The 15,781-nt window shown below is 37.0% G+C and overlaps 1 protein-coding gene across 4 annotated transcripts in view; it reads right to left on the bottom strand.

The window, feature by feature from the left end:
* The window catches only part of SHPRH (SNF2 histone linker PHD RING helicase), an 85,473-nt gene extending 73,423 nt beyond the window's left edge, over window positions 1-12,050 (bottom strand). For 2 of the 4 annotated variants that reach the window (XR_002773547.1, XM_023513515.1), the window contains exons 1-2: window positions 4,211-5,013; window positions 1,445-1,574 (exon numbers count right to left, since the gene is read on the bottom strand). Coding sequence is in view for 3 of the 4 variants with exons in the window: in XM_023513515.1 (XP_023369283.1) it covers window positions 1,445-1,574; window positions 4,211-4,987 (907 nt within the window). In the remaining variant the exon portion in view is untranslated. The other 2 variants (XM_023513517.1, XM_023513516.1) reach the window with 2 other exon arrangements.
* Between the last annotated feature and the right edge of the window lie 3,731 nt (window positions 12,051-15,781).

Below are 15,781 nucleotides of genomic sequence, written 5' to 3'. Positions count from 1 at the left end.
ATAAACATTTGAGGAACTAATAGTGAGTATCATTTGCAGTTTAAAAAAGGGTAATATTTTATTTTTATGCCTTAACATTAAAAAGTCCACATGCAGACATAATTTTTCTATGTCCAATAAGATAAGGGTTCCCATCTCATTTAATTTCTTATGCTAAAAAAGAATAAGTGTTTGGTAGCAGCAGCACTAGCCAATTAGACAACAGGTGATTAAGCTATTAACGCAAATTTGTAAAAATATCAGATTCATTTGGTGGGCATAATCACTCTGCAGAAGACAACGTGTGCTTACTATAATATGAAAAGATAAAATAAAACCTGGAACAAATTTACAAACTCTTTTTAGTTAATGATTTTTCATTAAAAACAACTTTTTCAAGGTGAATAATTGTACCATTTATTTCTAAGCTGCTTTCAAAAAGGTCTCTGCACTTTAACAGGACATATCAAAAGCTCTAAAACCAAAAAACTACGCCAAAAAATATACAACTTACTTTTTGTTAAAATATGCCATGTGAAATTTTCACAATTAATGTATGGTTATATGCTTGGTTATTTCACATCATTACTATGGTTATATAATCAAAGATTAATAACTAAATTGAAGTTTTCCTTAAAAGTCATGCTTGAAAAAGTACAAAATTTTTAAAAGGTAGGATAATAAATTTCTTACTATAACTTTAAAAACTGTAGATGTACTTAAAAGCCTAAATGTACTTCTAATCCTAAAAAAATTCTAGTTCCTTCTCCTAAGTCTCTAATTTGCAACATGATTTATTCTATTACAAAGCTCTGCAAAGAATGTGCTATCAAAAACAACTCTACAACTAAGCTTAGAAAATGATCTTCCAAATATACCAGTATGAAAATGTTCTATAGTTTGCACCTGAAATAATACTAACCCACCATGAGTACTTAGGAGAATTTGAGCCATTTTTCCAGTAGTGTTGACAGGTATACCAAGGCATCCACACTCTGCCTTGATAAGCAATGATAGACGACTCTGAAACTGCAGTCCTGACTAAAGATGCAACATCATGTCAAGAAACAGCAAAATTATCTGGTCTTTATGAGAACTGGGCTCTTGAGGTTATTTGTTAGACTGCAAAGGAGGGCTGTAATAAATGCCCAGCCAAGATCTCTGGCCATGTCAAATAAAAGCAGAGGCTCAAAAATTCCAACCTTGAGACTCTGCCTCTTAACTTGAACACTGACTCCACAATAGTTAATGCTTACTATAAGTTAAGCACAGTATTAAGCAAATAAAATTAAAAAACAGTGGGGATATTTCAGATCAGTATAATTTTGCCATATAGTGATTTTATGAAGGTCCTTTAATCCTTATTATGGTTTTAGTTTTTCTACTTGTTATATGTTGAAGTTAGGAAAAAAACCCCACAACTCCTCTAAGTAATAGCAATTTTAAAATTTACTTTAAATATTACCTAGAACAATAAAATTGTATAACTTTTCCATCACTCTCTTCATAAGCTGATTGAACTTTTTCATTCTTGAACTTGCATCACTCAAAAAGTCTAGTTTTGCCAGGCCAGCTTCCAAAAGATAAATTCCAACCTACAAAGAATTCACCAACATAAAAATAGTTTTAATTGAAGTACATCATTTCTCATGATGATGGAAGAATAAAATTTAGCATCACTGTTTCTAAAGTTATTCACAGTATTTGCCCCACAATCACTAAATATATACCTACTAAATCTCCCCCACATATTTTCATTTCCAATAATAAATTCATACTATGAACATTAAATGCCTACAATGTGCAATGCATAGTTCAAGTGGCTGGATAGAAATATTTTCCCAACTGAAATCAAACCCTGGGGGAATATGATAAGAACATCTACTTTTACCTACAAACTCAATGATTCTCCAACCTGATGAGTTATCTGGATAACCAGTGAAGTTTGCTACAAATGCAAATTCCCCTGGAAGATTCTGATACAAATGCTAGGATTCTTATACCCAGTTAGGTTGGGCATCCTTATTACTGAATCAAACACGAAAATGTATAGGAAAATAGATCTTGATCAATGTCAAGTGTATTGACTTTGCAGAAGTTATGCAGTACAAAGTTTTGCAGTTGAAATACATAAATCTAAATATTGGCATTAAATAACTGATTAATTTTGATCCAAATGTTCTCATTTTCAAAATAGAAGATTAGCATAATTAATATAATTGAAAAATTTCTAATGATTGACACTCAGTAAATGTTAATTCCCTTCACTTCATTGGTCTTTGCTTGACCTCTCTAATCACTGAGATTACCACTTTCTTCCACTAACAAACAAGAATCTACCAGGATTTCAAAGGAACAAATAACAAAGATTGTATTTCATTATTACTTGAGCTCTGCCTTTTGTTCACCTGGAGATGGCTTGCCACAGTGGCAATAAATGTTTAAATATTCATAAAAATTAGGGTCAGGTTAAACTTAGTTTGCAGGGGAGGTAGATAGAACACCAATACACAAGCCAGAAATTCATATATATTTGAGATCACTAAGACACAATTTTAGTACTCACCATAGGTAAAAGAAATGCTTGGTTACATACTTTCAATATCAGGGGAAAAATTAATTAGAATCCAATGCTTCTAACTTTTCTCCTTTTCTCTGTCAATTCAGAAACTATAAATAGGGTTACTGATGCAGGAACTGCATGAGATAGTTTTCGGTTAAACTATGTGAAATTAACATTTTAGATTTTCTTTTCAAGTTTTAACACAAAGGAACATTATCCTGCTTCACAGTTTACAAAGTACTCTTTCTTACATTATCTTACCTGATTTTTTTAAACACAATTCTATGAGGCAAAAAAGAATGGGAATTATTTCCATTTCTTACAGAAAGAAGGCATTTTTTTTTTCTTTTTTGTTGCCCTGGGTGGAATGCCATGGCATCATCATAGCCCACGGTAACCTCTTACTCTTCAAGCAAGCCCTTGGCTTACCTCCTCCTTTTGCCTCAGCCTTCCAGAGTAGCCGGGGCTATAGGCATGTACCTCTATGCCAGGTTAGTTTTTCCATTTTTAGTAGAGATGGGTCTCACTCTTTGCTCAGGCTGGTCTTGTACACCTGAGCTCAAGCAATCCACCCACCTCTCTCCCAGATTGCTAGGATTATAGGCATGTACCACTATGCCTGGACAAAAGAAGGTACTTCAATGATTCATATTAAGTTACTTGGCTAGCAAATGGCAGAGTCTGAAATCAATTAAAAAGTATTCATTTTTTTTTGGCCGGGGCTGGGTTTGAATCCGCCACCTCCGGCATATGGGGTCGGTGCCCTACCCTTTTGAGCCACAGGCACTGTCCATATTCATTTATTTAGTGAAAATCTGTTAGGCACCAGGTGTTTTACTAGGCTATGAAAACAAAGGCTTCATAGTGTAATAAAAGGGAAAGATCTAAAACATAAGTATATATAAGTAGCCAAGGCAAAAATAAACATATGCATCAGGTACACTGGGGGAAAAGCATATGACATTATCCATGGGGTTGAAGAAAACATCTCCTTGGATAAATTAAACTCTGAACTGAATATTGAAGAATGAGCAGGAATTGCCAGGTAAGGGGAAGGGAAGTAAACAATTTCGGCAGATAGAACTGAGAGCGCAAAAGCAAAGATGCAAGAAGACAGCAAGGGATGCAGGAAGTAAATCAGTTTTCAGTTTCTCAGACAAAATAAAAAGCAGGGTAATAAAGGAAGACTCAAGGGCTTGTCAAAGGAGAGACTTTTAAGCCAGATTAGAAAGATTACACTTAATTCTGTAGGCAGTAAAGAATGGAATTTCATTTCCATTCATTAGAAGCATTAGATTCCAAATTTTTCCCTGGACAGTGAAACTACATAGCCACGCATTCTAGAGACAAAGTAGATGAAGGATTTGAAAATTCAAGATAGGAAACAGAGAAATGGTTTTATGACTGCTATAGTAAGACAGATGATGAGGACCAAACAAGTCACTGAGAGATGAAGAGGAGCAATCAGGAAGACCTCCCTGAAAAAGTGCAGCCTGGAAATGATTCCCTATAACATAATTTTTTTTTATAGTTTTCAAAGCCCAAAATAGAGTGTATTTTGAAACGTAAGAGGCTTTTTGCTGACTTTATAGCCCTTCCTCCTAAGTTAACTTAAAAGTGGACTGTTAATATAGAAGCAGCTTAAAAGACAACTGAGAAACTGAGTACCTTGATAATGTGATTTCCTTCTGGTCTTTGGTAAAGTTTTATCCTTCTCTTCTTTTGTAGCCATCCCAAATCTTCTAACATTTCACCACTGAAGGATGATTCCACTAAAAGACTTTTCTCACGAATATGGATTGGTTTGTTGACTCCTTTTTGTTTTTTCTCTACTTCTTCACATTTTGAATGAACGTAGATCAGGAAGTGACTGCTTGACTCTGAACTCATCAATGTAAAACTCCTTTCAGAAAACCTTTCAATTAAACTCTGTTCAGGAAGAAGCTGAAGAGTTAATTCTCCCAGAAGTGCTTTCCAAGAATTATCGAAGTGATAGGGAGTAATCAAAACATTCAACTTTACAGACAAAGGGGAAAAAATACCAACAGACTCTTCTTTTTTGATTGATTTTAAGATGCTCACTGCCTCTGCACACCTCTTCTTATCTCTGTGAGCCACTTCTTCCTCTGGACTATCATCCAGGATGATGCAATGAGCGGAAGTGGCATCTGAACCCAGGCAGGGGAACTCCTCATCACTTAAGGTGAGAGGTTCATTCCTTCTATCCTCATGCATATTCCACTGAAGCTGCTGCTGCTTTTCTTCATCTATCCTCACTGGAGGAGCACGCTTCCGTCGGCTGCTCATTTTCAAGTTTTCTTGGTTCGTAAATGTTAACTCTAGAAGACAAACCCAACAATAGACATACCCAGAGAGGATTTTAGTTTTTAAGAGTTCCCAGATGAGAAAGTCAGCATAAACTCTATAGTCCACACATAAATCCATGAAATCTTCAGGGAGATATATAAAAAGCAATAAGTAATTTTTTTACTAAGTCAAATCAAATATGACTAAGGAACACATTAACCATAATCTCATATAGTAAATCAATTCTAATGGTTTTACTCTTAATGGATAAATTCAGTAAAGACATCTTGTTATAAAAATCAAACAATGTATTTCAAAAGCAACATAATAAGAAGGCAAATCTCTCAAATAGCCTGAAAATGCCTATTTGATGTATTTTAGTAATATTTAAATTCATGTCGTCACTACAAAAAGTTCAAAAACAGGCCATGGAAAAAGTATATCCCTTGAAGAAATGGACATCCATATGCAGAAAAAAAGACGAGCCTTTGAGATTTACCTTATAACATATATAAGAATTAACTTATAATAAACTAAAATATTAAAGCTGAAACTATAAAACTTCTAGAAAAAACAGGAGAAAAATCTAAATGAAATTGGATTAGGCAAAAAAAGAATAAAAATAATTTTAAATAGTGCACAAAAAGCAGAGACTAAGAAAATGATAATTAAGCTTCATCAAAATTAAGTATTTTGGCTCTTCAAAAGATACTGCTGTAGAAATAAGAAGGAAGCCAAGGATGGGAGACGATATTAATAAAACAAATATCTGATGAAGGATTTGTTTGCAGAATACATAAAGGACTCTTACAAATCAAAAGTAAGACAAACAACCTTATGTAAAAAATAGGCAAAAATTTTGAACAGATATTTCATCAAAGAAAAAATAAGGATGTGAAAATATCTTCACCACCATCAGTCATTAAGGCAATGTAAATTCAACTCACAAATCACAATAAGATGCTACTACATCTTAACACTAGAATAATTCAAATTTAGAAGACTGTGGATACTGAGCAACCAGAACAGAATTCTCAAACACTCCAATATAGCATTGTCACTTTGAAAAAGTTTGTCTAATAAAATTACATACCCACTACGCTGCATATTAATCCTACTCCTAGGTATTTACCCAAGAAACAAAAATAAAGATCCCCCTCAAAAGATAAACTTGAATGTTAATAGCAAGTTTATTGATAAAAGCCAAAAGCTGGGGGGAAAAAAAGAAAAAAAAAACACCACTGTCCATCAACTGGTGAATAGGCAAACAATTTTTGGTAAATTCATACAATGGAATACTATTCTGTAATCAACAAACTAATATATATAGCAACACAAACAAATTTCTAAAGCGTTATGCTAAGTAAAGTAAGCTAGATGTGAAAAACTCCATACTACAGGATTCCGTTTACATGAAATTCTAGAAAAGTCAAAGGAGCAGGAGAAAAAGTTTTGGGCTAACAGAAATGTTCTAGGTGTGATTTTACACTATGTATTTGTTAAAACTCATCAAATTATACATTTAAAATTGTTGAATTTTATTACATATAAATTACACTTTAATACAGCTGATTTATAGAGCAAAAAACAAAAAAGTACATGCAGGAGGGATTTAAAATTTTTAGAAGAATATTAAGAACAGTTTTATTCTAATAAACCTGAGAATGAGAAATTTAAATAAAAGGAGTAATTTCTTAACAAAATATAAATGAACAAAATTGGCCCAAGAAATAGAAAATCTGAATAGACCAATAACCATTAAAAGAAACTGAAGTAATATTACTTACCTACCTAAGATGTATTTCCCCTTCTTGCTTGCTCTCCTTGCTGAAAGACCCTTTCTTTTATGTAGTGGCCCTCTAACTAATGAGTGGTTTCCTTGGCAACCCCAAAGAAGTAGCTTCCATCTACTGTTGGCCAAAGTAAATCCAATAAGGAAGCCACTATCTGCATGCAGACATTTAACTTTAAATACAGTCATGTGCTGTATAACATTTTGGTCATCAACAAACCACAAATATGATAGTGGTCCTATAACAGTATAAAAGAGCAAAAAATTCCTATGTACTAGTGATGGTGTAGTCATAACATCATAGCACAATTACTTTACTTATTTATTTTTACAAATTTAGTGTAGCCTAAGTCTAGTGTTTATAAAGTCTATGGTAGTGTACAGTAATGCCCTAGGGCTTCACATTCACTTCCCACTCACTCACTCACTCAAAGCAACTTCCAGTCCTGCTAGCTTCATTCATGTTATGTGCCCTATACAAGTATTATCATTTTTTAAATCTTTTATACCATATTTTTACTGTACCTTTTTATGTTTGGGTATGTTTAGATACACAAATACTTATCACTATGTCACAAGTACCTACAGTAGGTGTCCTCAAACTATGGCCCGCAGGCCACACGCAACCCATGTAGGACATTTATCTGGCCTGTCAGGTGTTTTTGCCGCCACCGCCTGTCCTGCTTAGCAGCCGACTCGTCCCGGGGCCCACAGTCCGGCCCTCCAACAGTCTGATGGACAGTGAACTGGCCCCCTGTTTAAAAAGTTTGAAGACCCTGGACAGTATTCAGTACAACGACATGCTGTATAGTTTGTGGCCTAGGAGCAACAGGCTGTGTAGCCTAAGTGTGTAGTAATCTATGCCATCTAGTTTTGTCTAAGTACACTCTAAGATATTCACACAGCCATGAAATTGCCTAACAGATTTCTCAGAGCATATCCTCATAATTAGGTGATGCATGACCATAAATAAATTAATTATTATTATAAATTCAGCTCCTCAGTCTCAGCAGCCCCACTTCAAGCTCTCAATGCCATATGACTACCATATCAGTGCAAATGTAAACCATAATTGCAAAAAGTCTATCAATCAAAGAGTGCTGGTCAATTACGAGAATTCCATTCCCTTAGCTAGTGCTTGGTTTATAAAAGTGCAATTGATGGATTAAAATCAATCCTTGGCTATGGATAACTACTTTTTAAACATTTTATATTCTCTCTTCTCTTGGAGCCAAAATATAGAAAGCCCTGAATTTCCTAAGTGTTAATCTTCCTCCAGTTCCCAGAGCACAGGCTGGAGTACTGGCCCTGGGCCACTTTGCTGGAACTTTATGATAGGATGTACCAGCTTGTTATGTAACTACTGCCACAAACATGCTGTATAACATATTGACCCACTGAGTGTGGCTGATCCAGGTTAGGTTCCTGGAAGAGTAATTTGGTTCTGCTTAAGGTAGTTTCTTATCCTTCTCTGGGACCAGCAATGTAACCTAGGATGTTCCCACGGCAATGATTGATGTAAGAGTATTAATTTATTAACACAAGTATTTGAAAATGCTTGGTATATTAAAACCACTAAGATTTAATGAGCCAAAGCAACTCACATTCGGGGACCCAAAGCCAAGAGGTGGGGAAATGCACCACACTTCTACACTGGGTGGAACTGCTAACTACGTGTAGCAAAGAGCATGAATATGAGAGATGAGGGTAGGAAGGGAACTTGGCAGGTTATACAATATGTCACAGTAACCAAAATATTAATAACATGGTATAACAGAATCATTAACTCTTAAAGCCCAAAGGCAACTGGCTAGTCTCACATCTGCAAGCAATATGGCTTAAAGATGAAAATGTGTGAAACTTTAAGATTGTAATTGCAATTGCTGGAGTTGTGGTGGACACCTGTAGTCCCAGCTGTATGGGAGGCTGAGGCAAGAGAATCGCCTAAGCCCAGGAGTTGGAGGTTGCTGTGAGCTGTGACTTCACAACACTCTACCAAGGGCAATAAAGTGAGACTCTGTCTCCAAAAAAAAAAAAAAAAAAAAAAAAAATTAAAAAAAAAAGGATTCTAATTCCAGCTTTGGCATCTTTGTATGCTACTAGAATAATTCTCTAACCTTTCCATGACTGTTATCTTATCTCTAAAATGGGTATAACAGCATAAATAATTTAAGCACAGTAGTGTAACACCAGAAATTCAGCATGTATTCATTAATCAGTAGTTGCTTTTATCATGCTGAGAATACTCTAAACTACATTTGTTAATAACCAAACATTAATATGACAGAATGGGGTAATAAAGATCAGTGCTTCTCAAACCTGACTGCACATTAGAATCACCTGGTAAACTTTAAAGAATTCTGATGCCCAACCAACAAAATCAGAATGTCTAGGTGTACAGCCCAGAATTTTAGTGAACCTATAACTACCCCTGTTACAGGCTCACTAAAATTCTACTACTCACTACTATGCAGCCCAGTTTGAGAAATTATATTACAGATAATCAGTAGCCTACTAATGTACATTTCTTTCATTTTCAAGTATAAAGAGGAGTTGGAAGATGGCTGCCCGGCTTAGTATGGTCCCATGACCAGTCCTAGTCAATGCAATGGGAGAAAAAGTAAAACATGTTATATTTCTTACAATAATCTTGTAACAGAGATATTACTGAAACTGAACATGTTCTTTCAACAATTCTTTTCTCTGATAAAGCTACCTGGTATCTTTTAAAGTACACATACCACTATAATTTGCACATTCCTTCAGATCTTTCCTTTCAGGCTGATTCTTCTAACATTACAGCCTCAAAATATTTATCAATGATAATGATAAGTTAGAGAAAAGTAATTATCTAGGAAGGCGCTCCCTTTGTCCAGTTCAGCAAACATTCATGAACAACAGCAAAAAAATAGTAACAAAAAATCTAATTTTGATTCCTTAATCTCTACCCAGGGATAATTTTTGAAACAAAGAAGATATTTATTTGGTCAAAGACATTTATAACCAAAATGCAACTTGGCAGCTAGTAATTCAAGTACTGGTAAAATTCTTTATTTACCTGGTTTTCCTCACATCTCATCAATATCTTTTTTTTTTTTTTTTTTTGTAGTTTTTTGGCTGCAGCTGGGCTTGAACCCACCACCTCCAGCATATGGGGCCGGTGCCTTACTCCATTGAGCCACAATATCAATATCTTTAAGGGTTGAACTTCCTCCTCCTCCTTAAACAGCAATGTTTGGGTAAAAGATGATTATGTGACGTTTTCTATAAGGACCACATTTTTTCTGTCCTGCATTTAAATGTAAAAAGCCTTTCACTTGAACGGCTCTTTCAAACTTTTCTGCTTGTCAGTGTTCCAATCTTTCCAGAAAGACTTCCATAACCAAGGAAGCCGAGTTACAGCCTCACTCTCCTGATTAGAGCCTCCTCACTACAGTGTTCTCTTTGAACTACTTGAAAGCTGGGCAGGGGCAGTATCCTACTTGGTGCTTTACTCCCACTGGTCAGTGTCAGTATGTAAATGATACACAAAACAAGGTGAAACAAAGACCTCTAACTCCCTGGATCTCTCTCCTCATTTTAAGGACCTAACAATAATTTACTCATATCTCTTTTAGGAGAAGTTTCTCTTATTCACATTCTAGAAGACTAAAGGTAAATAGTCTTTAGTACTTCTGGCCCAGAATGAGGCAGCAAAAACTGACTGAACTGAATTTTTAACACAAAACAAAGATGGACTGCTAGGAAAATAAATGTAAATTGTTAAGTTATTAAGAAATAAAAAATATGAATGACAATTCAGATTTTTCCCGCTCCATATTATTATCTCTTTGTTAAAAGATAACGCAACTCCTGAATTACTAGAAGTCCAAGAGAGACCTGATTCAAGGCTATCAAGGGCAACAAGGAATATACATCTACCATAATGCTGTCCAAGATGTTGCATTATGCAAGTGAAATCCAATCATTACTGAGTACTGGAAAGCTCTTAAGGGCCTACCATTACCACAATCTTTTCCTTTTCTGTAGTGATAATTCCAACAAAGTAAAGAGTATTTTCATCTACTGAGCTCTGAAATATGTTAGTTACATAAATCTGAAAAGCCCTTATAAGTAGCTTTTTCACCAACAGATTCTGTTTCCCCTTACTTTTCCTAGCCTAAACTCTTAATGAAAGATTTGTTTTGAATCTATAAATCCAGTTCTCTTAGGTCAGGCAAAAGAGGAGGAATAACAGCAACTTTCAACAGGAAACTTTTATTCTCAAATGTCAGTGTATTGGTTAACTGGTCCTTCAGAGTTCTGAGAAGAGCAGGATATCCATAATAGACAAAATTATTCCAATGCCGCTCAGAGCTGCTATGCTGCTGATTATAAACCAAATGGTCCATTTCTATTACAGTTTCATCATTCCCGCTATTGCCCATTGGAATAATTAGAAACAGCAGTAAAGACTTTAAAACTATCTTATTTTGTGTGTTCATTTATAGCCTCACTTTAAGTAAAAGTAGGAAAACATAAAACCTACGATTTTTACCTTATGCTAAGTCAAGGGTCTTGGAAAAAGGCACCAGCTTAATGGCCATTATTTAACAATACTGTATTATACCGTGACCATTCATCATCAAGTAACACTATCGCTTCCTATCAGTCAAAATATACAACGGGCAAGGATGGTTCTGAATGCGAGTGTAATTAATCTGACTCCAAAGGTAACTGAGAACTTCCAGGAAGACTAACTTAGAAGGTTCTGCCTTCTCTTTTTACTACACACAACCCCACGCACAAAGAACTGGGTAGCTGCCCAGTTCCGGCCTCCAGAGGCACAAGTGCGGCAAACGGTGATACTCACTGTTATCTTCCATAGACCCAAAAGCGGTTCCCGGAGGCCGCACCTTCAGCCCGGGATCGTTCCTAATACTCCGGGCAAACAAGGTACCGCGACTCCGGAACGCGACGATGGACCCTCGGATGCTTCAAGGTGGACGCTCTAAAAATACTGCGGGGGCCTCAATCCCCGGGGAAAAGCACGGCGTCCTTGCCCACGGCCCCCACCTTCTCCCGGGAGAGCCTGGCGGTCCAGAGGCCCGCACGTCTGGGGCGGGGAGGCGTGGGGGACACTCGCGCCGTGGCTCCCTATCAGCCCTGGAGCTTCCCAGGCTCCGGGACAACCGGACTCCTCCCTCCCCAGCTCTGGAGGCCAGACACGCCTTTCCTCCCCGACCCCTGACCCCTGACCCTCCCTCACCCAAGCGCCTACCTAGGCTGGTTCTCCGGGCCTCTTGAGTCTTCTGCACCAGGACCGGACCCCTCTAATGCCCTGGTAGAGCCTGGGCACGCATTTGCCACCGACCGAACATCCGCCAGAGGTGGCCACGAGCGCTTTACACTGGGTTGTGTTAGGGTTCCCAGGGTCCCAGAAACCACAGCGCTTAGAAGCCGGGCGCGCGCTGGAGCGTGAGTTCAGGTGAACGCGCACGTCGGAGCGCCCCGCCCCCTCTCTCCGGCACAGGCTTCGCGAGTCCCTTCTACGCAAGTCCACACGGTTAGACGCTATCATGGAAACAGTTGGAGTCTCGCGATAGCTCTGCCCACTTCAGTAGAGAATGTAGGATTGGCTGAAACACCGAGGGAGAGGCGGGGCTTCCCGCGAAGCGAGGTTTAATCAAAAGGCCGGGGAGATTTTTCTGTTTTCTCCTATTTTACTACTTGTCGGAAGCGGCCGTTAATTAGGTACGAATGAAACTTATCCTTCAAAAAAGTTTTAAGACTTTCAAGGGAATTGTGAGGAAAACTGTTAATACAAGTATTGTGCTGAAACTGGCCTTCTCATAGTTTGTTCTCTTTCCTCTCATCTCCCACAGGGTTAAGCTTACGCTTGGTAACTTTGGAAGAACTCTGGGTGGCTTCAGAGCCAGGAACCCGTAAAGTAACACCCGGGAAATATTGGGCGCTGCTTATTAGTGAGAACCTAACAGCTGAGCATTTCTGCAGTGGAGGAGCGTCTCGGGCAGGTGTGATTGCAGAAACGCTAAGGAAAGTTTTTACCTAGGAAGACATCTGTGGTAGCTGTGGAGACAGCACGGAGTAGCCCACTTACTTAGAATAACCCTTTATCACAAATTTTAAATAGCCTGAAAGAAGCCGTTTACAAAAAGGAAGCCCTGTCACGTTACAGGCATACTTTATTTTATTGCCCTTTGCCGCCCCCCCCATTATGTTTTATGAGTTGAAGGTTTGTGGCAAGTCTGTGTCCAGTAACTGTGTCTGCACCGTTTCCATTTTTACAATAACATGTGCTAACTTTGTGTCTCTGGGTCACAATTTGGAAATTTTCATAGTATATCCAACTTTTTCATTATTGTTTTTGGGAGTGCCACAAACTGTACCCACATAAAATGGTAAACTTAATCCATAAATGTGTTAGTTCTGACCTCTCTACTGCCTGATGTTGTCTTGGTTTCTCTCTCCTCAGGTCTCCCTATTCCCTGAAAGACAACAGTATTGAAATTAGGCCAATTAATAACCCCACAGTAGCCTCTAAAATGTTCAAGTGAAAGGAACAGTCACATCTCTCACTTTAAATCAAAAGCTAGAAATGTTTAGTGAGGAAGGTGTGTCAAAAACCAAGAAAATGTGAAAGCTAGGCCTCTTATGCCAAATAATTAGCCAAGTTGTAAATGCAAACAAAAAGTTCTTGAAGGGTTTTTAAAATGCTGATCCAGTGAACACACAAGTGGTAAGGGATAATCTTTCCAAGCTAAAACCTAATCCAGAGCAAGGCCCTAACTTTTAACTTTTTTCAATCTATGAAGGCTGAGAGAGCTGCAGAAACTGAAGAAGAAAAGTTTAAAGCTAGCAGAGGTTGATTCATGAAATTGAATGAAAGAAGCCATCTCTGTAACATAAAAGTGCAAAGTGAAGCAGCAAGCAATCCAGAATATCTACTTAAAATACTTAAGGCGCCTAAACTAAACATTTTTAATATAGATGAAACAATCTTATATTGGAAGAATATGCCATCTAGGAACTTTCTTCACTTGAAAGGAAAAGTCAATGCCTGGCTTCAAAACTTCAAAGGGTGGGCTGACTTTCTTGTTAGGGGCTAATTCAGCTGATGACTTGAAGTCAGTGCTCATTCACCATTCTGAAAATCCTAGAGTCCTTAAAGAATTACTCTAAATCTATTCTTCCTGTGCTCTATAAATGTAACAATGAAGCTTAAATAACCCCACATCTATTTGGAGCACACTTTACTGAATATTTTAAGCCCATTGTTGATGTATTAGAAAAAAGATTCAAAATAATACTGCTCATTGATAGTGCTTCTGATTACTCAAGTGCTCTGATGGAGAATTACAAGGAGATTAATAATTGTTTTAATGCCTATTAACAACATTCATTCTGCAGCTCATGGATCAAGGAGTAATTTCAACTTTAAAGTCTTATTTTTTAAGAAATACATAAAGCTATAAGTAAGGGTATAGCTGCCATAGATAACTGATTTCTCTGAAGAATCTGGGCAAAGTAAATTGAAAACCTTCTATGAAGGATTCACCATTCTAGGTGCTATTATGGACATTTGTGTTTGCAGGAGAAGGTCTAAATAGCAACATGGCTAGGAGTTTGGAAGAAGTTGATTTTCTCATGGATTACTCTTGAGTAGTACAGGACTTCAGTAGAGGAAGTAACTCCAGATGTGGTGGAAATGGCAAGAGAACTAGAATTAGAAGGGAAGCCCAAAGATGAGACTGAATTACTGCAATCTCATCATAGAGTTTAAATGAATAAGTAGTTTCTTCCTATTGCTGAGCAAAGGAGGCAATTTCTTGAAGTGAAATCTACTCCTGATGAAGATGCTGTGAACATTGTTGAAATGACAACAAATGATTGAGAATGTTACATAAACTTAGCTGAAAAAGCAGCAGAAAAGTTTGAGATAATTGATCCCATTTTTGAAAAAAGTTGGGTAAAATGCTATCATATGGCATTACATGCAACAGAGAAATCTTTCACAAAAGAAAGTCAACTGAAGCTGCAAACTTCATCCTTGCCTTAATTTAAGAAATTGCCATACTCTTCTAAACCTTCATCAGCCACCGTCTTGGTTAGTCAGCACTCATTAACACTGAGGCAAGAACCTCTACCAGCAAAAAGATTATGAATCACTGAAAGCTTAGATGACTGTTGGAATTTTTTTTTTTTTTAGCAATGAAGTATTTTTATGAAGGTATGAATTTTCAAAGACATTTTAGATATGGTGCTATTGCACGCTTAATAGACTACAGCATAGTATAAATATAACTTTTATATTCACTGAGAAAACAAAAAGCTTGTATGACATGCTTTATCATAATGCTCACTTCATTTGAGTGTTCTGGAACCAAATTCACAATATCTCCAAGGTATACCTGTAATTAGAAATCAGTTGCCTTGTACAAGGTTTCATAAGTTGGAAAAAGTGCTAATGCTGGAACAGTGGGCAAGCAGAAGTCCTTCCTCATTGGAGAACCAATCATCTTACCAAGTACAAGACCTAGTAGAACCTTTCTTCTGGAAGGGTAACTTGGAATTCAGTATTTACGTGTATGTTGTGCTGTAGAAAACTATCTTTGATAGTTATAAGTCTCCTATATATCCCTTTGAAAATTTTCTCTATGGAATATTTTTTATGTTAGAATCACCAGAGCTAATTTCAGAACACACGGTTCACTATAGTATCTTGGCTGTCTGGCTGCTCCCAGTTGTGACATACCTGTTCACTCCTGAGAACACTGAGTTCATCTACCTATTAGATGCTAATGACCTAATGACATTCCACAAATGAGAATCAATTGATTAGACATAGGTGTGTCTTACCAGTGTACCACTCCATATTCATATAGTTCAACTCTTCGTTTTGAAATTAAATTTTATGATCACATGCTTCCTTGAATTGGTCTCACTAACCAAAGCTATAGATTCATTTCCTTATGGAGACAGCAGGTTTATTTTACCTATACCGCTAACTCAGATTATCTATTTTACAAAGGAATGTTAGACGATTTTCTCAAGGAAGAGGCCTGGTTGAGAGGCAATAGATGAATTAATATAAATTTAACTTCCTCTGGGAACAGATGCAGGATAACTGATGATTTATC

The sequence above is a fragment of the Otolemur garnettii genome, unplaced genomic scaffold (genome assembly GCF_000181295.1).
Source record: "Otolemur garnettii isolate 467f Iridium unplaced genomic scaffold, OtoGar3 scaffold00042, whole genome shotgun sequence".
Lineage (NCBI taxonomy): Eukaryota > Metazoa > Chordata > Mammalia > Primates > Galagidae > Otolemur > Otolemur garnettii.
Note: the sequence above shows the minus strand (reverse complement) of the source record. Positions and strands in the feature narration are given on the sequence as shown.